The following is a 24,313-nucleotide window of genomic DNA, read 5'->3' as shown; positions in this document are numbered from 1 at the left end:
GGGAAAGGGAAAGGGGAAAGCGAAAGGGGAAAAGGAGAGGGAAAGGGAAAGGGAAAGGGAAAGGGAAAGGGAAAGGGAAAGCTGTCTAAAACACAAGATTTAAAAAAATTCTTGCTATGACTCAAAAAGCATCAACAGGAAACTTCCTAGAGCAAAGCCAACACAGCACCACGGAATCCTTCCCTGGCCAATATTCTATTTGTGAAGGCCAGCTTCAAAACCCACTTATTTCCTTAAAAACCACTTATTTCCTCAAATCAGGAGGGCCTGGGGTTCTCCCAGGATTACATGGAAGATTTTTTAACCCTAACAGCTCTGCCATAGATTCAACCAAGAGGAAGGTGTTGCCAGGTTGTTTTCACAGCAGGAGAGGAGGAGTCTGTTCTATCACAGGTGGAAAATCGTGGCACTAGACCTGTCAGTTTTGGAGAGGAAAATCCAGGCAGGGAAACAAAAGCTGCCAGGAAGCCTCAGCTTCCTCTGGAAGACCCAGAGCTAGCTGCATCTCAATTTCCAGTCTGTGCTCACATCAACTGCTGCTTGTCACTCCTAAAGGAGTTTTTTGTGGCTCAGCGAGCCTCTGAGTCCCTTAATTTCCCTGTGTGGCTCTGCAAATGCCAGGGCTGGTACAGAAACGGGGGGATCAGTGCTGCAGGGGGTGTGAGTGCCCCTACAAGTGTGAGTACACGTGTTCTTCCCTGCAGAGACCCAGCCCTGGCTCCCCTCCAGGCTCTGGATGCTCCCACCCCACTGCTCCAGACCTACCATTAGCTGCAATATATATCCAGTCACTTGAGATTACTTCCATGCTAATGGCTCAGAAAAAAAGGCCTTCCAAGAGCTACTTAAGGCTTGCAGCAGGCAGCTGGAATATTTCATGAGTGAGTGTTGCAATGATCTGTTTGAGCTCAGAGAGCTGTTGGAGGAAATGCCAGCAGAATTTGAAGCACTCAGGAGCTGTAGGGTGGAGAATGAGGGGTTTGCTCTGCAAAATGAGGCTGGAGATGAAGGATTAGGGTTAAAGCATGGCAGGGAAATGTGGGTGAACCTTCTGCACACCCATGTCCTTGTGTTTTGGATTTCTGCTTTAGCTGATCATCCATCAGCTACCCCTATACCAAATTCTATCATTGTTTCACAGGGTCTGAGAATCTGAAAATATTTTTAAATGTTTCCCCCAGCTCCAAGTGATTTTCAAGACCTCAAAGCTGAATTTTCAGTTGAATTTAGCTGTGCTTTCTGGCTGTCTGGGTTTGATTTCACAGCTTCAGGTGGTTCAGGTGGGGTCAGAATTACCAGTCTGAGATAAATCCAAGTAAAGTAGAGACCTTCACCTTGGAAACACCAGAATGAGCCATAAACATCAGAATAAACTGAACTCCAACAGTTCAACTGAGAGAGAGTTTTGAAAGCTGGTGAATGACAGGGAGATGGCTCAAAACACAGGAAAAAAGGTTATTTTCAGTAACATCTAGGAAAAACAGATTCAACCCAGCCTTTGCTCTCCCCAAATGTTCAAGCACAGATATTGGTTTAGGGCTCTTCCATAACACCCACACTTTTTGAATCTGAATCAAATACAACTTTAAAAAGCTTTTCTTGCTTTCTAGGAAAATAACCCACCTAACTATTCCTATTAAAGCACCACTGTGGAGGCTGGATTTTCCTCTTTTGCATTTCTCCGTGTTTTCCCTGTTTCGTTTCCCTCCTGATTTTCCCATTTGTAAATCAGGCCCTGGCCACATTGAAAGGGTGCTCATGGTAAGGCCTGGTGACTGGTGACTGAGAGATGCTCAAGGCAGGGACGGAGCCCTCATTTTCAAGGCTCTGGTCTGTCCTGTGACCCTGAAAATGTGCCTGGCATTATGGCATCCTAAGACAGCAGACAAAAATCCCTTTAGATTTCAGGCCTGACTTGCCTCCCCTGCCTTCTCTCCCTTATTCTGCTCCTTGTCTTTATGGTCTTCCTATTCTCTTATTTCCTTTTTGAACCTTTCCTCCAGCTTTTCCTTTGGCCCAGTCAACATGTTCAATAGATAACTCTAACAAGCTAAAAATGGAGCCCCATCTCTCTCTCTACAAGGCCTTTTAAGGATAAACTGTCCAATTAAGAAATGACACCTGAATTATTTTCACTTTTAACCCAATTACTAACCACCCATGTCTTGTAATGTGGACTTTTTTATCCAATTACACAAAACCACCCAAACCCATGGAGAAGAAGGTGAAGAATAAGGAGAAGAAGAAGAAGAAGAAGAAGATGAAGAAGGAGCAGCCTCCACCCTAAAACTTCCATCTTACTTTATAGATATTACTATGTTCTAAACCCTTAAACTCTAAGTTTTCCACCCTGTGATATTACACAGTTCTATTCAAACACATTCTATACTCCACACCCACAATCCCAGTTTCCATCATTCCATTCTGGAAGCTTCTCCACAGCCTCAGGTCAATGCAGTGTTCTCTTGGGGGTCAGTGCCTGGCAGCACAAAGTCTGAAATTCTCAGTAACCAGGATTCCAACACCCAGTGTCACCCCTGGGTTGAAAAAAAAATCTATAAAAATTCTGTTCCTGCCTTTGAAGGCACCATGGCGTCACACCCCCAGAATGCCTGAGGCTTTTCCTGACCCATCAGAACTCAGCCCTGACCTCCCCGTCCCCAACCCAAGCCCAAACCAGGAAAACAAACCAAGGAAAGGGAATCCCCCAGCTTCTGGCAGATCCACGACTTACATCCGTGATCTTGGGGTTGGTGCACTTGCCCTTGGTGCTGGAGAGCTCCAGCCACTGGCTGTCCTGGGCTGGGCAGTGCTGCTTCAGCGTGCACTGGTTCTGCCCCTGGCACCAGCCGCACTCGAAGTCGGGGTCGGCTTTCAGGCAGAGTCCGCAGCTGTCCCGCATGGCCCCGCACTTGTACAGGTGAACTGCAGGGACAGCAAACACACACAGGGCCTGAGGGAGGCAGGCAGCTCAGGGGAGGGTGGGATGGCACTGGGAGAAAGAGGGGAAACTGTTCTGGGCTGCTCGTGCCAGAGGCAGGATGGAAACTCTCCAGGGAGGTGAGTAATGGGCGAAAAACATGGACATCCTTCTTGAAATAAAGTTCGTTAGTTCATTCTTCATCAATGGTGGTTTTGGAAACTGAGAGCAGGAGGGATGAGGTATGGGAAAGGAAGGGGTATGGAAGAGGTAGAGGTATGAAGAGGAAGAGGTATAGGAGAGGAGGAGGTACGGGAGAGGAAGAGGTTATGGGAGAGGAAGAGGTATGGGAGCAGAAAGTAAGATGAGGGACTACAAGCACGAGGTTGGAGGAAATGATGCCTAGGCAGTGATTTGGCCTCAGTCCCTTCCTTTCTCACAGACTGAATGTCATAAAGTGTCACCAACAACCAGCCTCAGACTCGGCACTTCATCCTAAAGGAATTTTCTAGCCGTGGCCTGTCACCCTGGTTTTTAAGATTTTCTAAGCCTTCTGATGTTGACATTCTTGTAGCGAACTTTCTCACACACTTTCTGTAAATAACTCATTGTTTTGCATTCCTTTATGGAGGAGGAGAAAGTTGATAGACTGTTGGTTTGTCCAGTGTCATTGGAGAGGCGGCACTGTCACCTTCCACTCTGCTGTCACTTTTGGAAAACTATAAATGTTAGAGTCAGAAAATAAACTTCCATTTTTCTTCACCTTGAGAACAGCGGTGTGAGCTTGTGTTCTTTCATGTCCTATAGTGACACTGGCCAACCCACAGATTAAACTTGGGTGTGAAACTCCCCAGGATTTTGTGTTCAGGTGATGCCACTCAGGTTTCCCACTTGACAGAAATCCCAAAAGGCAACAGTAAATACAGAATGGCTCATTATTATCATGGATCCACAACCAGCCTTTACCCTTTCTTCTGCTCCAGAAATTCAGTCTGCTTCCTGCTTTGAAGCAGAGTTGATTCCACTCTAATACAGACAGCAGTGATTAATGCTTAGCTCCATTTTGAGCTGTTAAGTAATTAGAAGCACTCTGAGGTTTTCCTAATAAAACCTAAAAATATTGAAGTCCTCCTACAAAATGAGATCATATTATTTATCCTTATTTTACAGATGTAGAAATGGAGGCCTGGCTTGCACAGGAGACTGATAGCAGGATTCTCCTCCTGGAAGATGAAAGTGACAGAACCAAGGCTCTCAGACTTTTTTCTTTCCTTCATTTGTGGGCATGTTGGGAAATTTTCCCTCTGTGCTTGTGTTTTGCTGTGTCTGTGGGTGACTAAAGTGGTTTTTATCTTTATACACAATCCCAGAGCTCAAAGGCTTTGGAAATATTTATGCTGAAAGGCTCTGTCTCTCCATACCTTCCCCCTTAATGTCAGCAAGTATTGGCCAATGCAAGAAAATCTCATAAACTCTTTACTTCTGCAGGCTGTGTGCAAGAACAGTATATAAAAGTACCTGAAAAACATCTGTCAAATACAGTGTTTTCCAGACCTCGTGGAATATACTTCTTTCATTAGTTTTTTTGTGGGATTTCCTCAAATTTGCTGAGTTGTTCTGCGAGCTGCTACCAGTGGGTATTTCTGTAGATAATTTAGCAGGTTTGGGTCAGTTTGGCATTTGAACCTCCCAGCCCATGGTGATGCTGGATGTGAAAGCAGTGGCATCTTGGCCACCTCTGTGTGGCACTGCTTCCATGTGGTATCTCTATGGACACATGCCTAAACTCTCCTCCTGACCAAAATCATGATGATAATATCCAAATTACTCACCTGGGAGAGCCACCAGCCAGTGCTGCTTCCCAGATTTTTTCCTAGTCATTATTTGCAACATTTTGGCTTGGAATAACCCAAGAAGGTGCTGGAGATGACTCTTGAGTTCATCCCCTGGTCTGTTTTATGTTACTGGCACAAACAGTCATAAAATATTGTCATCATGATTATGAGATTTATTTCACTCCCACATCACCTAGGATAGCTCAACGCAGACCAAGAAAAGGATTTACATTTTTGGTGTGGATCACCTTGTGTCAAGGGTGCTCATTTTATGGTAGCACAAAACTAATCAGGACTGAGGCAAGCATCCAAATTCTGACCTCAACCTATACTGTTAAAGGTTCTCCCAGTCCATGTCACTCTTTGGGCCCATGGAAATCAGCAGTGTCCTGAAACATAGCTTGGAGAGAAGGAGACAACTTCAGAGCAGAGGCAGGGTGGCACTTTCAGCACAGGCTGTGCCTGAGTGCCAGGGCTGGGCAGGAATTTCCAGCCTGTTGTGTTTACTGAGTGGATTTAACCCTCAAAAGCCACAGTTTTGGGGTTTTGTTGCCAGATCTCTGCCATTCAGAGGGGGAGAAGGGCAGATGGGGCTGTGCCATGGGGAGAAGTGTTGCCTTCTGTGTTGCTGTCCAGGTTGGATGTGGTGTTGGTGGGAACCTCACCCACCACCCCTCAGCATGAGGGTGGGTGTGTGCCCTGGATTGCCAAGCAATGTCAGTTCTGTCCCCATCTGTCAGAGGTGGGGCAGTTCTCTCTGTCCATGGGGCAGTTGTTTCTTTATCTCTCCCACAGCCAGCCCTCTCTCCAGCAGATCTCTGCTGTCCATGGCCACTGAGTGTCCCTGCAGGGCTGAGCCAATCCCAGCATCCCATGGGGAGATGCTCCGCCCAGGGGAGGAGCCAAGCATTCCTGCCTGGATCCAATCTGAGCCTGGCACAGCACAGCAGCCTTTGCCCCCTGCACTGCCAGAGGAGCAGCAGCTGCCTCTTCCACTCGATCTTCAGAGGAAGAGACTGCACCTTTCTACAGGATCCCTGCTCCAACAGAACAACACCTGGCACTTCAGGAGGGCTGCAGCCGCAATTCCAATTGGACTCTACCAACACCCTGACCCACAGGGTGTCAGGTTGTGTTCTGATTCTGTCAGTGTTTTTTTATTTTACTGCATTATTTCATTTTTATTTTCTTCCCTAATAAAGAACTGTTATTCCTATTCCCATATCTTTGCCTGAGAGCCCCCCTTAATTTCAAAATTATAACAATTTGAGGAAGGGGATTTACATTTTCCATTTCAGGGGATGCTCCTGCCTTCCCTAGCAGACACCTGTCTTTCCAAACCACGACAGTGTGGAACTGTGTGACAGCATCATGGCAGAACCTGCTGGGGACAGATTGAGTGGGAGAAGGTGTGGGAAGTGTCCACGACAAGGTAAAGAGAGGGAGGGAGACATTTCTGAGACGTGATGATGTGAGAAGAAGAGAATCTGCAGGTGTGAGCTGCAAATGCAGGGGAGCCAAGGGGAGGGGTTGCCTGGGGGGAAGGTTCCAGGAAAGACGAGAAGGAAGAAGAAGATGTGGACAAACCATCCATCTCCAGAAACACCCAGGGTTGTGGCTGGATGCGCAGCCCCCTCTGCGAGGGGCACACCAAACCTGTGCCATTGGTGGTGGTTAAACACAGGTGGTTTTCAGATCCTTTTTATCATCATCATCATCATTTCATTTTGCTCAGAATTCTCGCACTGCAGAGCTGCAACCTTCCCGCTCCCCTCCTGCCTTCCCCTGCTCATTACTAAATTGCCTCTGAGCAGAGAGCCCGTTCTCCTGGCATGTTAACTTGAAGAGCATCACTGCAGGAGAAATAAAGAGGGGGAGAAAAAAAAACCTGGAGAGGGAGGGGCGTGAAAAGCAGACACGAGGATGCGGGGAGAAGCAGGGACGGTGAAGGGAGAGGGGGAGCAACACAAGTGGGAGGGAGAGCCGCGTTTCTCAGGTGGAATGAGAGAACTGGAGGGCTGGGGGGAGGCACACAAAGCACTCAGAAATTGGTAATTTGCAGAGTGCAGAGAACAAGTGTGCGGCAGCCAGCACGGGGAGACGGTGGCGGCTTTGTTAAGTGTAGGGAGCGAGGGCCCGTTGCTAAGGTTACTGCTTCCAAGGACAAGTTGAAATAACTCTTTACCTTTGTTCTGTGCCGGGTTGTCAATGTTGAAATTCCCGTTCCACACGACTGTCAGCTCCACTGGCAGGCTGTTAATCTCCATCCCTTCGTACGAGTACTAGAAGTGGGAGAGGAAAGACAAAACAAACAAACAAAAAAATAAAATAAACCCCAAAACCAGACTTAGAGAGTGCCTGGAGATGGGGAGGGGATGGGATGAGGCAAGAGGCGGTGCTGAGCATGGAGAACAAGAGAAATGGAGATGTCACTCACCTCCCTAATCAGCAGCACCTGCCAGAATGCCATGGGATGCTCCCAAAGCTGTGGAGCATCAACCATGCCCCTCACAAAAACCCATTTATCCATTAGATGAACATTCATAGAATCCCAGAATGGGGATGGAAAGGACATTAAAGATCATCCAGTGCCATCCCTGCCATGGGCAGGGACATCTTCCACTATCCCAGGTTGCTCCAAGCCCTGTCCAGCCTGGCCTTGGACACTGCCAAGGGCAGCCACAGCTGCTCTGGACAGCCAGAGCCTCACAGCCAAGAACTCCTTCCTAATATATATCTGAACCTTTCTCCAATTTAGAGCCACTCCCTCTTGGCCTATCAGTCAGAAAAATATTCCATGATCTAAGTGGGTTTGCACGTGATGGGCCTTAACTTTGAAATACATTTTTTGGGTGTTGAGCACAGCTTTGAAAAGTATTTTTCCCAAGTTGGGAGCAACTTTAAGGTGTAAATCACACATTCTGGGTCTTGCATCCAGCTGTGCCTCTGCTGGGTATCCCATAGGTGCTGAGGGGGTAGGTGAGGTTATTTACACTTGGGATGTCCTGAAGAACTCTTGGAAGCTGCGTAAAGTCTCAAAATCAGGGAAATCCTCTGAAAAAGGGGGAAAATGGAGCCACTGTGTAATTATAGACCTGTCAGCCTAACTTGGCTTCCCAGAAAGAAAGAAAGTACATCAAATTATTAAATAATCAATTTATAAGCACCTGCGAGATGATAAGGTGATAAAAATCAGCCAGCACAGATTTGTCAAGAACAAATTGTGTCAACCCAATCTAATTTCCTTTTTGACAGGCTTAATGACTGTGGATAAAGGGGAGGCAGCAGATGTGATTTATCCTGATTTCAGGAGAGTGTTTGCTACTATCCTACAGCAGATCCCCATAAACAAACCAGGGAAATATGACCTAAGAAAGGCCACCATAAGGTTTATGCAAAAAACCATTAAACAAAAAAAAAGTCAGATAATTCCATGTCAAGCTGGGAGGATGTTTCAAAAGGAATATTGTCCTGAGTATGGCATTACTCAGTATTTTCACTACTGACTTGGATGATTTCATGACTGTTCTGGCGGGGCTGTAAGAACCTTCAACACCAGGGTTAAGAATTCAAAACAAACTTGACAAATTGTAGAACCGGGCCAAAATCAACCAAATGAAATTCAATGCTGGCAAATGGGGACTATTTTTTTCAGTAGGAGGAATTGATGCAAACTGCTCTGAAACTGGAGTGGCTGGGCAGTGCTGCAGGAGAGGGTCTGGGGAGTGCTGGGGATCATGAACAGACTGTAAATCAACAATGCCATATTGCTGCCAAAACCCAAACAATTCTCCTTTGGGGATGGAGCAGATAGAGCTTGTTACATGTGTAAACCCCTGGAGGCAATCACTTTTCCCTACTTGGATCCAGAAAAGCTTCAGCTGGAGCAAGGAGTATCCAGTTTCCAGCAAATATGTCTTAAAAAGCTGCAAAAAAAAATCTTCTGAGAGAGTTGGACAGAATTAAACAAACGCTTGTCAGGGGCAGTCAAGGCACACAGAGGTGACCCCAAGGAAGGAAATGGAAGCTGCTCTCTGGAGGCCCTCTCCACGTGGTGCTGAGTGCTTTTTTCCACCTAGATTTTGATTTATCTCAAGCCAGTTCACCCAGGGCTCACCCCACTCCTCACCTCCATCAGCAGCTTCCACCCAGCACCTCACCAAAAGGCCAAAGCCTCATGGTGGGAGAGGAGATGCTTGATGAAAGGACAGAAGGGAGAAAGAAAGAAGGGGAGAAACATTTTGTGTCTGCTACTATTGCTGAGCAGAGTGTACAATAGGATTTACCCTCTCCAGTAGCATCAAATTTGCAGTTTGTGCAAATCTATATCCATGCCTGACCACTTGCAGCATCCTGCCCTTTGGTGATTTGGCTTGAGCACACTCAGGATGATAAATCCAGAGTGGTTTCATGGTATATCCCCCCTTGTACCTCACACATTTCCAATAGTGGGGAAACTTCTGCAGAATTTTAAGAGCAGGGATCCCCCACTACACTGGGATCTCCAGCAGGACAAAATCCCACTTTGAAAGAAAAATATTCTTCCAACAAGATATAACTCATCAAACTGGTTTGGCTGGGCCAAAAAAGTCACTAAAGAGTCCCCCATCCCTTAAACTCCTGTTGTGATTATCCACAGAGATGCCAAAGCTCTGAGCTTTGCAGGTAGGTTTTCCTGGATCCATTAATTGCTCTATAATTGGGGAGTAAATGGTAACTGGTGATTTCTGTCCATTACAGCAGAGTGGGAGCTGCTTGCTCAGTAATTCCTCTTTGCACAGACTAAACACAATTAGCCATTAATCTGCAAAACGCTGTGATTATGATCCAGTTGTGGGGAATTGATGGGTATTTGTGGTTTCCATGGAGGTAAAGAGCAGCCCAGGTGAGCCAGGTGCTTTGCAGTAGACATGCCATCATTCAGGATTTGCATTTTTAGGACAATTTTGGGTGTCACTGCCAGCAAGATCCAAGATGATGCAGAGCTGTCTGGACTCACACCACTGGATGCAAGGATGGGAAGACAGGAATGGGAAGGAGAGTGCCTGAAGAGTGGTGAATAATTAAACTTCTGCCACTCAGGAACACCTGCTTTGCACAGCACTTTGAAAACACTGATTGGGAATGGAAAAATGGGATATATTCAGAATAACTGGTCATCCTGAAGTCAGAAAATGAGTCTTGGAAAGGATCTCCCAGAGCCTTGTGTGTGTTTTGGGATTGAGCTGGAAGAAGAGCTAGGCAGGGACAGGCAAGGGAATCTCTGGAGCCTTTCTTCCCATGGAAGACCCCACAGCAGGAGCTCAGTTGGGATTTTAGACCTTGTCTGTCTGCAGCACCAGGGGCAAACACATATTAAACTTTTAACCCAGCAGGCTCAATCCAGACCTGGAAAGGGGATGAATCCCATGGCAGAGCTGTGAGGATGAAGCCAGCTGGGATGAGGATGCTCTCACTGGCAATTTGAAAAGGAACCATGAGGAAATGTTTCATAATTTTGACACCACCTTCACCATTTTGCTTTAGCGAGAACTTTGTTTTCCTTTGTAAGAAGCAATCTAGCTTTGAAAAATTCTATATTCATCTCTAAAAAAGTAAGACAAGTATTTGTATTAAAAGCTGGAGATTGTTGATTTCAGCAAGTTATGGCTTTTTTTTTTCCTACTGTAATCATAGATATGCATTTTTGAGACAAGTTTCAGTACGTGTCTGGGTGTTAGCACATATTTTCTGTTTCCAGAAATGTTCAGTATTGTATGTGCTTTGCACCTCAGAAGTGAGTCTGCCAAGTCACTTAGAGAATGTAAGCAAGTCTTCCAGGGACTTCATGAAAATGGGCTACCACTGACAAAATACAAGAATCCACCAGCAGAGTCAATCCCCCAACCAAGCACGTTTCCTTAATAAACGCTCAGCACCTGCTAGAAATTCCACAATGAATAAAAACAGTAAAATAATATTAATAATAATTAAAAAAGCTATTTACCACATGTCATTAACAGAGAAAATATTTCCCCTAATAAAAGCTCAGAAAAGTAGATCTCAGCTGTCACTGGTAACAGCACAGGGTTTTTTTTTGTTGTTGTTGTTTTTTTTTTTAAATTAACAAAAAACAAATACCACAGGCTCACTTAAAGAAACAAGTGACTCCAAAAAGTTCTTTTCCTTTTACTTGTCCTTGGAGGTGAGTTTTAGATATATTAGACTTTTTAACCCATCAGGCTCGATCCAGAGCTGGAAAGGGGTGTGAGGGCATGAATCCCATGGCAGAGCTGTGAGGATGAAGCCAGCTGGGATGAGGATGCTCACACTGGCCCTGCCCGAGCCTATCTGACGCTGTGTGGGCTGCAGGGCAGTGGAACAGAGCAATTTGCAAAGGAACCGCGAGGAAATGCTCCGTCCCCCTCAGACCACAGGAGCTGCTCACTCATTGTGACCCCTCTTCAAAGCCCACTGAGCTCAACAGGAGTCTTTGAAAAGGACTTGCTCAGCCGTGACAATAAGATGGGAATGTGTTTCAGGGGAGAATAAAGGGCTGGAGCATCGATCTCCAGGAGAGTGGAGTTTACTGGACACTCCTGAGCAATGCTCATACCATCAGGGCTTGTGTCTCCACCTTTCCTGGCACAGCTGCCTCCAACACAGGCAAAGCACCCCAGAATATGTAAATCTGATCCCTAAGTCTGACCAGTCTGGATTCTAATCACAATAATCTCATCAAAGCAGGGAATTGTGGGCAATTCCTGAGAAGGAAAGGCTGTGCTGCCTGGAACACAGACTGGCTCTCTTCAGGAAATGCCAAAAATCTACTAGAAGGAGCTGTTGCACTTCACAGGAGCAACGTTTAGAACTCACAAATATCCTTTCTTTTGCTTTTTAAACTCTCCAATAGCATCAGATGCTCCTGCAGTTTGTGCAAATCCATATCTATGCCTGACCACTTGCAGCATTCTGCCCTTTCGTAATTTGGCTTGAGCACACTCAGAATGATAAATCCAGAGTGGTTTCATGGTATAGCTCGCCTTTGTACCTCAAACATGTCCAATAGTGGGGAAACTTCTGCAGAATTTTAGCAGAATTTTAGTGTTGGTCTGTTTTCTCTGACACCACTTTTGTGATTAGAGCTCAAATCCAGGGATTGATTTCTGTACCTGGCTCTGCCATCAACCCCTTTCATGATCCTGTGGAAACCATTTAATCTTTCCTTGCATCAGTTTTCCAGCCATAAAAAGGCAGAAAACTTCTTGCTCACTGTCATTCTATTTCATTGGATCCTTTGCTTCCCAGAGCTGGGACTGAATTTTTGTATCTGGGTATCACCCACAAACGGAGTCCACGTGATTATGGGGCTTTCTCTTTCATTTAAATATAGATAAATAACAATTAGAGAAGTGGACGCACAAGGGTGACATTCCCAGTGGGAGGTTTGGAACTAGATGAGATTTAAGATCCCTTCCAACCCAAACCATTCTCTTATTCTACAACTCGCAGCCCTGTGCTTGTCTTTTAGCCACCCACTGTCGCGGACATCTTTTATGAAAAATCCTTTCTTTAGGATTTTTTCTCCTGAGAAGCTTAGAGGCCTCAGGAACAAAATGTAAACAATGATTATCAGCTTCTGTGGAATGCAACAGGTGGATCTGGGATTGGTCTCATGTGGATGTTTCTAATTAATGGCCAATCACAGTCAGCTGGCTTGGTCTCTCTGTCCGAGCCACAAGCCTTTGTTTTCATTCTTTCCTATTCTATTCTTAGCTAGCCTTCTGATGAAACCTTTTCTTCTACTCTTTTAGTATAGTTTTAATATAATATATATCATAAAATAATAAATCCGCCTTCTGAAACATGGAGTCAGATCCTCGTCTCTTCCCCAATCCGAAAACCCCTGTGAACATGGTCACAACCCACAACTGTGTTTTCCCATAATTTCTGTGAATAGCTCATTTTTTTTCTCAGCTTTGCTTTCTATTGGATTTTTTTTTTTTATCACTCCCTTCACTGTGAGCCACACCACGGAGTCAAAAGCCACCGAGATCTCTTGCTGGAGTGCAATGATGTGACAAATAGAGCTGACTTCTCTCCTGTCCCTGAGCCACACAGCACTCCCAGCTGCACCACCTCGGGTCTCACAGCAGGCAGAGCTGTGAGGGATTCAGGACAAAATCATCAGCAGGGATTTTGCTGGTGGGATCCAGGGTGTGCCAAGGCCAGGAACCAAGCAAGGATGAGGGATCAGCCCCTGGAGCAGGTAATGGCCCTGATCATAACATGCTCAGTGGGTCAGCCCTCCCCATTCCCTCTTCCTCGATCATTTTGGGCTGATTGAAGTGCTGGGGCTCCCATTGCTTCCCACCGGGAAGATTGCACTCTGCCCTTATACATCCAGCAATTTCAGCCCTTCCTGCTGACATTTTTACTTCCTTATTTCTGCGTCTCCTTAGCTCCCCTGCTTTTCATCCCCTCCCATCCCTCCACGTCCAGGCTGTTGGCAGAGCTATCACCAGCGCAATAAGGGATGGCAGGAAGGGTCCCTGTGAGTGATAATTGTGTGCCTTGGGTGGTGTGACAGAGGACAAAGCCCAGAGCTGAGTCTCAAACCACTTGACAAGAACAATAATTGTCCTGAATGGTGCTGCCTGCAGAGACTTATTGCTGTTATCAAATGAAATATCTCTGGGAAAGACAGGGAGAGAGGCAGATCTGCCTCCTGACAGGGCTGAGCACCCAGGGATCATCAGTGCTGGATGTGGCATTAGTGACAGACAGGCTGCTCACACCTGGGTGTCCTCAGAGCATCTTTCACTGAACTTGGAGCCACTTAGAAAAGGTGCCTAAGCTGGCTCAGACCCCTGGTGTAAATCCTGAGGGATCAGGAAACGCAGAGCAGAAGTTAAGGCTCTTTCCCTGATTCTATCCTGTGGAAAGTAGGAAAAATCCTGAATTCTTTTTCTGCAAGAGGGACATTTGAGCTCCTGGGTGCCTCATGTGAGATGGGAGGGGGCAGATCTTGGGAAACAAGGCAGGGCTGACTGCTTAGACTAGCATGCAGCACCAACAGAGGGATCTGCTGGCAGGGCAGCATCCCTTCAGGGACACACCATCACAGGCTGCTCACACCTGGGTGTCCTCAGAGCATCTTTCACTGAACTTGGAGCCACTTGGAAAAGGTGCTTAAGCTGGCTCTGACCCTTGGTGTAAATCTTGAGGGATCAGGAAATGCAGAGCAGAAGTTAAGGCTCTTTCCCTGATTCTATCCCGTGTGAAAACAGGAAAAATCCTGAGTTTTGCAGAAGTTTTTCTGTGAGAGACAAATTTGGTGCCTTGTGTGAGATGGGAGGGGGCAGATCTTGGAAAACAAGGCAGGAATGATTGCTTAGTCTAGCATGCAGCACCAACAGAGGGATCTGCTGGCAGGACAGCATCCCTTCAGGGACACACCATCACAGCACATGCTCCCACCCTCCCCTGGACCTCCTCCAAGCCTGCAATGCAGGTGCTACCTTCAGAGCCTCCTCCAGCAACTGTGCTGAGTAAAACAGCTCTGTCAGAGGGGGTTGGTTGGGTTTGCAAACAGGCTCAGACAGCTCTCTCCAAAGCCAGGTGACCCCCGGAGCAGAGGCTCATTGTGCTGCAGTGGCTCCTGCCTGAATGCTAATTCTGGCAGGGAAGGAAATAATCATGATGGAGACAGATCTCCAGCACTCCTTGCCTATTGTCTGTGTCCTGTGCCACCTGCTCCACCAGCCAGGGCTTCTCTGCTGCCTTTTTGTATCTCTCTGAATGCTGCTTTCTTTTGTCTGTCTCTCCCTTCCACATCTCTTTCTCTCAGTGTCTGGCAAATTCCAAGCAACAATGAAATAACATTTCTCAGGAGGAAAAAAGAGGAAAGAAGAAAAGAAGAAAGACCTCAAATCAGAGAGTCAAAGCTCCTTCAAAAGGAAGGGGAAGAAAAGGGGTGGAAAGGAAAGACAAGAGAAGGAAAGAGGAGGAAAGACAAGGGAAGCAAAAAGAGGGAAAAAGGAGGAAAGCGAGGGAGAGGAAAAGGGGAGGGCAGAGGGAGAGAAGAGGCAGAAACAGGATAGAAAAGAGTTGGTTTTATTCCCAAATGAGCTTCTCTCCCTGGAGAAGAATTAAATCCACCTGGGCCACCAAAAACACAGGACAAGCATCCTGCAGACAGCACTAAGCAAGTCAGGCCCTGCAGTGCCTTGGCACCAGCCTGAGGCTCAGCCCTGCCACCCTCTGCAGCTCTGGCTTAGGAAAACACACATTAAAGTCAAAATGGTGCAGTCACAGCACTCAGGCATCCTATGAGCAAATCCACCCGGGGACTCATCAAACCCCACTTCTCCAGTCCCAGGCACTGGCAATTTCTTGGAGCATGCAGGTAGTGTGGGAATAATCGCCATCGCCTGTCAAAACCACTCTTTTGTTGGGTTCTGCAAAGTGGCTGAGGCTGGCTGGAGTTACTTTCCTGTTCAGCCCAACTCTGCTTAAATAATCCTTAAATGGGATAATTCATTGGAATGCCTACGTGTGCCAGAGAATTCCTGACTCTAAAGGATCATTAAAGGTCATTGTTGCCTGCTAAGGCTCTTTGGACAGATATAATCTCTGCCCACCACCATGCAATTCCCCCTTAGCTTCCACCATTTTAAAAATAACACTCTAAATAAAATGTGCATCCCTCCTGAACTTCCCAGTCTGTCCATTTCTAACCTGAAACCTGAATGCTCACAGGTCATTAACCAGTAATGGAAATCAGGGAGAGATGGGAGGGAGGGAGAGAGACAAAGGAACAAATAAAAGAGCATCGGTTGGGAAGTTGCTTGTTTGCAACAGATGTAAAATGTGTGAACTGCCTGCAGTCCTCAGCCCTGCTTAATGCAGCAGAATGTGTTGTGACAAGCACTGCCCAGCGTGGAGTGGCTAAAGCCTGTAATTAGCTCTTTGACTAATAAATCATCTCACAGCAGCAGCAATGGAGATGACTCAATGCATATCCTGGAGACATGGATAAACCTCTGGAGAAGCAGGGGCCTCCATTGCACTGGGTGCTGACTGGGTTTGTCCCCAAAGTGACATTGCTGTGGTGACAGCACTGTCATGACTCACACAGGGTCCTTGCAAGGTCCTGCCCTTCAGGTGGGGAACTGGAGGTGGGCACAGACTGCTCAGAGGGCATGTGAGGGCTGCAGGAAGGTTTGACTCAGCCTAATCCCATCCATCCTTGGATGGCATTTGGTGCAACCTGGTGCAGTGCAAGGTGTCCCTGCCTGTTGCAGACATCTTTTATGAAAAATTCTTTCCTTAGGATTTTTCCTCCTGAGAAGCTGACAGGCCTCAGGAACAAAATGTAAACATTGGTTATCTGCTGCTGTGGAATGCAACAGGTGCATCTGGGATTGGTCTCATGTGGTTGTTTGTAATTAATGGCAAATCACAGCCAGCTGGCTCAGACAGAGAGTCTGAGCCACAAGCCTTTGTTATCCATTCTTTCTTTTTCTATTCTTAGCTAATCTTCTGATGAAATCTTTTCTTCTATTCTTTTAGTATAGTTTTAATGTAATATATATTATAAAATAATAAATCAGCCTTCTGAAACATGGAGTCAGATCCTCATCTCTTCCCTCATCCTAAGACCCCTGTGAACACGGTCACACCTGCCCACATAAGGGGTTGGAACTGGATGATCTTCAAGGTTCCTTTTAACCCAACCCATTCTGGGATTCTGTGTTCTCACCTTTTTCCTGATCTGTTACATGCTCGCACGTGTCAGACTGTTCATATGGGGTTTTATCATCAAACTCCCCCAAAATAACCTTCACTCTCACGTTGACATCCACACCTGTCCCACTGTAAGCCCTTTTTGTGGAAATATGAGCAGGTTAAGCTGATATTGCTGCCTGTGGGTCACAGCTGAGGTGCTCCAGCCCAGCCTGAGGATGGGACCCAGAAGCAACAACTGAGTGGTGGCACCAGCCAGCCCAAGGCGAAAAATGGGCAGTCTCAAGCTACCAGCCAACCTTCTCCTGCCTGAGTTTGGAACCACAGAATCATGAAAGCTGGAAAAGGCCTCCAAGATCATCAAATCCAACCTTTGACTGAACACCTTCATGCCCACTAGACCCTATTATTAAGCGTACACCTCGTTTGAACTCTTCCAGGGATGGTGACTCTTGCCTTCATTCTATTTTAATGTTTAACTAGTCTTCCAGTGAAGAAATTTTTCTTAATATCCAACCTGAACCTCCCCTGAACCTCTCCCAGGGATGGTGACTCTTGCCTTCATTCTATTTTAATGTTTAACTAGTCTTCCAGTGAAGAAATTTTTCTTAATATCCAACCTGAACCTCCCCTGGCATTTTGAGGCCATTTCCCCTTGTCCTGTCACCAGCAGCCTGGGAGAAAAGCCAAACCCCAAGCCCACCACAACCTCCAGGTGGTTCTAGAGAGCAATAAACTCTCCCTCGAGCCTTCTTTCCTCCAGATAACCAACTCCAGCACCCTGAATGAGGTGAGAAGGGCTGTGGCAGGACCCCATGCCCCCTGGGGACAGTGCTGTGGGCACGTGTGTCCCCTGCAGCTCACCGAGGTGTTCTGGCACTGCACGCTGGAGCTGTTGAACCTCAGGGCTGGCACCCTCTGCTCGCTGCCCTGGATGTTGAGGATGCACTCGTAGCCCCGCTGGCCCGACTGGGGCTGGGGCAGGTTCTTGGCCTTCAGAGTGATGGGTTTGATCACCTCCACGGGCACCAGGATCTTCTCGGCCTGCAGCAGCTGGGGGCAGTCCTGGGGAGAGAGAAGACACCAAAGCAAGTCAGCACAGGGGTTTGCCAGCCTCAGGAAGAGTCCTGTGGTGTCCCAGATGTCTTTTTATGAAAATCCTTTCCTTAGGATTTTTTCCCCCTGAGAAGCTGAGAGGCTTCAGGAACAAATATAAACAATGGTTATCTGCTGCTGTGGAATGCAACAGGTGCATCTGTGATTGGTCTCATGTTGGTTGTTTTTAATTAATGGCCAATCACAGCCCAGCTGGCTTGGACAGAGAGTCTGGGACAGCTGCCTTTGTTATTCATTCCTTTCCATTCTTAGCTTAGCTAGCCTTCTGAGATGAAACCTTTTCTATTCTTTTAGTATAGTTTTAATGTAATATATATAATAAAATAATAAATCAAGCCTTCTGAAATATGGAGTCAAATTCTTGTCTCTTCCCTCAGCATAAGATCCCTGTGAACACTGTGACACTGTGGTGCTTCCCAACCTTCTCAGTTTGCCTGATTACAAAGCCTTTGCAGCTCCCTGGGCTTTGGTTTATTACTGAGCTACTCAAGGAGCATTCCTGGGTAGGCTCAGATAAACAAGTGAGGAGGGATTGCTTTCCTTCCTCCTTTCCTACATACCATCCTTTCCTATCTCCCTGGTTTATTTCAGCCTCCAGGACCCAGGGGAGACACCTCTGGTGCTTTCTCATACCTGCCCTGTTTATTCAGGTAATGGAAAAGCAATCATGTTCTCTCCACAGACTTAACTCGGTCACAATGCCATGATAAAAGTGAATCAAGGAAAAATCTGAGCACAATTCCTCAGTTCCCAACAGCCAGCACACCCCTGTACAAAAGGCACAGCTCCAGCAAGACCTGTTGGAACCTATGGAGTCAGGGTTGCTAAAAAGAGAATTTATTTTGGCTCAGAAGAGGAGAAAATATTCATTACAGAGATCTAGACCCAGCTGCCAAGAAACAACAGTCACAAAGAGCATGGAGACCCCTTGGAAAAGCTTCCCACTGGCTCACAAAAGGAGAAATGCCAAGTGGATGTTGCTAATGTGGTGCATCTTCATGGGTTCCTCACACAGGTGAACCCTGGGCACCCAAAGCTGCCTAACAGGTGGCTGCATTTAAAATTTCATTAATTAGCACAGCTTAATTAGACAGAGTAGACATGCTCTGCTTCTTCATAGCACAGTCAGACAGCTGCAAGATGTCCCTTTCATGGATTCTGGGGCAATATCAGCTCTTTAGGAAATTACTGCAGCCTTTGCCTGTCCTGCCCAAAGTTAAACCCAGATCCAGTTGGTTCCAGTAGAGACAGGGAATTGAAGGTGAGGGCGAGAGGAAAGTGACTGATTCAGGACAGAAGAGTAGGGAAGGGTTCAAAAGTGGAATTTATGGCTCATTGAGAGCCTGGGATCTTGTTAGAGCAGATGGTGGGAGCATCTTAGCGAAGGAAATAGCTGAGGGAGATAAAGAAATGGATCAGATGTGCAACATCTGTAGTTTCACCAACCAGAGACAGAATTACAGAGCCAACACTTAGCACATGGAGGATGTGAGCTCATCCCTGGCCAGGGGCAGGCAGAAAATCCAGTAACCACCCAATGCATCCCTGCAGTGAAGTCCAGAACCTTCGCCAGGCCCAAAGAGGATCTGAGGATCTGTCCTAAGGGGCTGCCAGACTGAGGAGCTGAGAGATGATTTTTATCTGCATTTACAGGGTGATGCTCATGGTGGAAGTGACTGAGAGCCACTGATGGGCTTAAACTGGGCTGGCACCAGAGCAGGAGAGCCAAGCACAGCCCCTGGAGCTGGGTGGAGCTGAACCACCTCAGATCCAGTGGCTCTTTGCCTGAGATAATCTGGCACAAGGCCTGGCTTGATTTGTGCTGCCAAGGCTTAACAGGCCATGCCATTAACCTGGCTGGAAGGAGGAAGGGTTGGAGGTGGAAAACCCTTGCAGTACTGCAATGCAGGGATGAGCTTTATCACTGCCACCCTCTGCACTCTTGGGGGTGCAGGGCTGAGGAGCTACTCCCTGATCCAGCCCTCCCTGTCCTCACTGCTGCTCTGTTCTGTGATGGAACCTCTCCAGGGATCTCCTAAGGCTGACACACAATGGGTAAAGTGTCACTGAAGTATTTTTCTTGATAAAAGAGCAAGGTTTAACCATCTGAAAAGTCTTCCCAAGCTTGGGTCCAATGGTTCCACCATACCGTGGCACACCAGCATTAAGGCTCCTTGCAGCTGCTCAGCACAAAAAAGTGAGGCATAATCTATAATCCTGGCTGATTTAAGACCAATAAAAACCCCAGAGAGCAAAAGAAGGAGGTGATCTAGGCTATAATAAAGAGTTTTCAGTACTGATCACACCAGCAGACGCAAACACGATTTGGGACCTTATATCTTCAACACCCCTGACCCTTCCCCATCACCTGCCCAACAAATCCTGGAGCCTCTGCCTCAGCTCCCTCTCTTTCTCCTGGCACAAGGAAAGACATTGGCAGCAGCCTCTCCTTGTTTGTTTCCAGGAGCTGAGAGAGAGAGAGATGCCCTGGCAGAGGGAATCAGCGGGGCAGGAGGGTGGGTGAGCCCTATCAGCCGCTGCGCAGCCGTTCCCCAGGAGCGGGCGTTTCACTTGATGTGTGTCACGGAGAAAAGCCTCTGGTGGGGGCTGTGGCGTGGAGGATGGAGATAGTCCACTCTGCTACCTGCAGGCCAATCCCAGCCCTCCAGCCTGGTCTTTCTTGTGGGGCTTTATCCTGTCCCCCTCCACCACTGGTGCTGTAACCTTTCCGATAACACTTGTTTCAAGTTCATTAACGAGCCGTGATTGAGGCAGCCCCAAAACAGGGTTCGTTTGCATATAAAAAGCTTTGCAGTGCTGTGAGGAAGTTCATTATAGATAATTGAAGAGGCAAGCGCCATAAAGAGGAAATCCTCCCAATGTGGCTTTATCTGATTGACCTAATGTTCTTTCTAATTGAAACAGGGAGGGGAAAAGGCAATTTCATTGGGTGATGTACTGCATAAAACCTCAGAGCTTGGACCAGGCTCTGGGTTCAGATTCAAACACAGAACTCCTTTTGCAGCCTGTATCAAGCTTTGGGTGGCTTGTATTTTTGGGAGTAAAACAGACCAGGTTTGTAATTTTGGGAGTAAAATGGGCCAGGTTTGTATTTTTGAGGGTAAAGCATCAAGCTGACCAGAGCAGACCCAAGCAGAAGGCTTTGTAAAAAAGAGTTATTTTGGACATTTTGCAGTGGAGACACTTTCTCTTCATCCTTCTCCTTGGTTGGAAAAATACAGTTTTCACAGGACGTAGGGAAAAAAAAAATCATAGACTGCCAACAGCTGCACCAAGGATGGGCACAATCCCATCTCTTTTTTGCCTTTGATATATAATAAATTAAACCTTTTGCCTGACTCTTAGGGGAGCTGGCAATCCAGAGAATCATTGTTGATTCATTTTGTGTGTGTAGCTTCATTCTAGCTCTTGAATGCTTTCAAATGAGTCAGTCCATTTAAAATAATATCCTCCACCCTTGCCAATTACTGGTATCAGCAGCGATGCACACCTCACATCACCAAAATTTTGCCAATTACCAAGTCAGAGAGCTTTTGCAGTGAAACCACTGCACGAAATGAGCTGTACTCATTGGGTCGATGGTAGTTTAATTTTCTTTATTTATAACTCCTCATAGAGCGCCTGCAAATGTGTTTTTGTTGTAGCTAGCAGGAATAATAAAGTCTCAGAAATATGAGGACCTTTTCTTTCACATGTGTGTTGAGCTGAGTTGGTCTCTCAATGTGAGAGCCATTGAGAGGATGCTGCTAAAGAGGATGAGGAGGCTTCTCTGAGGCTGTGTGGTCTTAGCCCTGAACTAATTAGTTTGGTTTCTTTATGATGCTTCATACATCCAGAGTTATGATTTCATGGAGGTTTCACTGTGTTGTTTCTCAGTATAAGCTAGAGACTGACAAAACATCCTAAGTTCCTCTCCTAGGAAATGGCACGTTGGGATGTCTCACAGCCTTGTGATACTGCACAGGCTTTCTCCCAACTTATTTTGCACAGTTTGTCTATCTGTTAATATTTTTGGCCATGATTATGATCCAAAGGATCATCAAAGTGTTTTCCAGTTCCCAGTAGAAAAGGAGTTTTATCTACCTTGGGTGGCAGGCATTCCACATGGGAACAGGGAACACATCCATGGAGGTTTAATACAATGAACCCCCCACCTACGAACAGCCCCCAGGTTTTACTGGGGCTCACCCATCCCCACTTGTGCATCTCTTGTCAGCCAGAGCATCCAGGGGAGGGAACCTTTCCAGCTTTTCCTTCATACTCCTCCCTCACCATCCCTGGCAGCATTGCCTGTATCTCCACTCTTCATGGCACAAAAATAAAGCTCACCTAATGCTGAGGGCACTGGGGGCACCACTGCCCAGATATTAATTTTCTTTATTTCTTTACTCAACCCTTGGCAATGGGTTTTCACCCTTCCTCTCCCAGAAGAGTAGGAGTCACCTCCATTCAGGAACAGACCATTAATTCCTTCACTGCTCCTTCATTACTTCATTCCAGCACTAACGTCATCATTACTCAAAACATCCAGTTCCTCTTTTCTTCTGCCATTAAAATCCATTTCTTTAACTTTACAGGATTTTTTTTAAGACTTTCCTTTCTATATCCCTCATCCAGCGAACATATTTGTACCTTATCTAAGGCATCTTGCCTGAAAAAAAAAATGACCACACAGTGAATCTAAGCGGTGACCAAGATTGACTCACTCAGGCCCTTTGGGACCCTGTAAGAAATGAAACTCAGAATGTTATTTACTCAGTTATTACGTAAACAAATACATCTTTTGTTCATCTGCTCTGCCGAGCTGCAATGTTCTGTTTTCTCTGCGTTCCCTCTGGCTTTGTCACCCGCCCACTCTGCTGTAATCAAGTCAAGAGGGTAAGAGCTGAGAGGCAGGGATTGGGTTTTTATAAAGATATCTAGACCACAGCATCTGGATGCTCTGTAAATTAAACTAAATTTAAAAAAAACTAGATTAAAAACAAAAACAGACCAAGGGAAGAGAAAGAAAAGGCAGACAAAGAATGAGAAAAAGGAGAGGGAAAAAAGGCAAAAGAGAGGCAAAAATCCCCTGACCTTTCACTGACCTTGCAGAAATCAGATTTCACCTGGATAAAACGCAGGGAAAAAGCAAGTTTACAAATGAGAGGCAGCAGGGACTGCCTGGAATTTGTTTCCTGAAGTTGTCTCTCACACCTCTGCACAGTCACACAGGGTCACCACCCTGTACTGCAAACCCAGGGCTCCAGGACTGCCAAGCTGGTTTCTTTTAAACTCCTGCACAGCCTCCCAGACCTTGGATAGTCTGGAGAAGGAAGCAGCAAGGAGCTCTCCATCCCCAGTGCAGGAGGAGAAGGGGTGAGTTACAGTCCACGCTGTGTTTACATTATTATACCACTAATTCTTAGCGTCGTAAAAATTATATTTAAAATTTACACAAACAGTGCTGGGGAACGTTATTATGTTATAAAGTGGAATCAGGTCAATGCCTTGTAGGCAGGAATCCAAGCTCCATAAATTTCTGGATATACTTCTCCCAAATTTACATCGGCACCAGCAGCAATCAAACCAGCTCCGAAAAAAAGCTCACCCGGTCAAAGAATTTTTTAATGCACCATATATTTTATCTGCACTTCCTAAGTTTACAGTGTTGTTAGCCTGATTGATGGTGTGCTTATTTATTGGCACAGCAAAAGTAATAATACATGAGGAAAACGCTCCGAACTTTAAAGGCAGCTGATGAGGAGAAAGCAACAGGATTTACGGGAACTGTAAACATCTGCAGAGACAACAAAGGAATAATTGAGTCCCTGCATCTCTGTCACTTCTGGGGGCTCCTTTCTAGTCAAGAGTCTTCCACTCACTCAGGAGCAAATTCCAGCTCTCTTTTGTCAGGCATTGCAAGGGGTTCTGGTGCCTGGCAAAAGGGGGTTGGCCTGGAGGCTGGTGGCCAGGCTAGGGAAAGATTTGGTTCTGTTTTAGCTCTGTGCACTCTGGCAGCTGCACATGTCTATTGTATTTGTGGGGTGCCCCATGGCAGGAAGGAATACTGAATCTGATTCCATGTTCTCAGAAGGCTAATTTATTGTTTTATGTTACTGTATTATATTAAAGAATACTATACTAAACTGTACTAAAGAATATAGAAAGGATACAGACAGAAGGCTAAAAAGACAATAATGAAAACTTGTGACTCCTTCCAGAGTCCCGACACAGCTTGGCACTGATTGGCCAAAGAGTGAAAACAACTCACAGCAGAACCCAATGAAACAATCACCTGTTGGATAAACAATCTCCAACCACATTCCAAAGCAGCAAAACACAGGAGAAGCAAATCAGACAATATTGTTTTCCTTTTTCTCTGAGGCTTCTCAGCTTCCCAGGAGAAAATCCTGGGCAAAGGGATTTTTCAGAAAATATGACTGTGACACACGTCAGTGGTGGCTTGCACAGATCAGGGCACAGATACCACAGCTGGAGGGAGACCAGCAGGTCATAAAATGGGCTGGGCTGGAAGGGACGTTGAAAGTCATCCAGTTTCACCCCCTTCCACTATCCCAGGTGGCTTCAACCTGGCATTGAACCCTCCCAGGGATGGAACATCCAAAATTCCTCAGGGAAACCTCTAGCAGAGCCTCCTCACTGATGGACTGGAGATCATCAGCTCAGCTGCCCTGGGTCCCTGGCCTGGTGC

At 46.4% G+C, this 24,313-nt stretch overlaps 1 protein-coding gene across 1 annotated transcript in view; it reads right to left on the bottom strand.

Annotated features, from left to right (window-relative positions):
* Positions 1 to 24,313, bottom strand: part of PLXNA4 (plexin A4) — a 502,236-nt gene that overhangs the window by 73,972 nt on the left and 403,951 nt on the right. The window contains exons 10-12 of the mRNA XM_059471897.1: positions 17,347 to 17,547; positions 6,941 to 7,037; positions 2,735 to 2,925 (exon numbers count right to left, since the gene is read on the bottom strand). Coding sequence (XP_059327880.1) covers positions 2,735 to 2,925; positions 6,941 to 7,037; positions 17,347 to 17,547 — 489 coding nt within the window. The remainder of the gene's footprint in view (positions 1 to 2,734; positions 2,926 to 6,940; positions 7,038 to 17,346; positions 17,548 to 24,313) is intronic.

Source organism: Ammospiza nelsoni, chromosome 5 (genome assembly GCF_027579445.1).
Source record: "Ammospiza nelsoni isolate bAmmNel1 chromosome 5, bAmmNel1.pri, whole genome shotgun sequence".
In the NCBI taxonomy this organism is placed as follows: domain Eukaryota; kingdom Metazoa; phylum Chordata; class Aves; order Passeriformes; family Passerellidae; genus Ammospiza; species Ammospiza nelsoni.
Note: the sequence above shows the minus strand (reverse complement) of the source record. Positions and strands in the feature narration are given on the sequence as shown.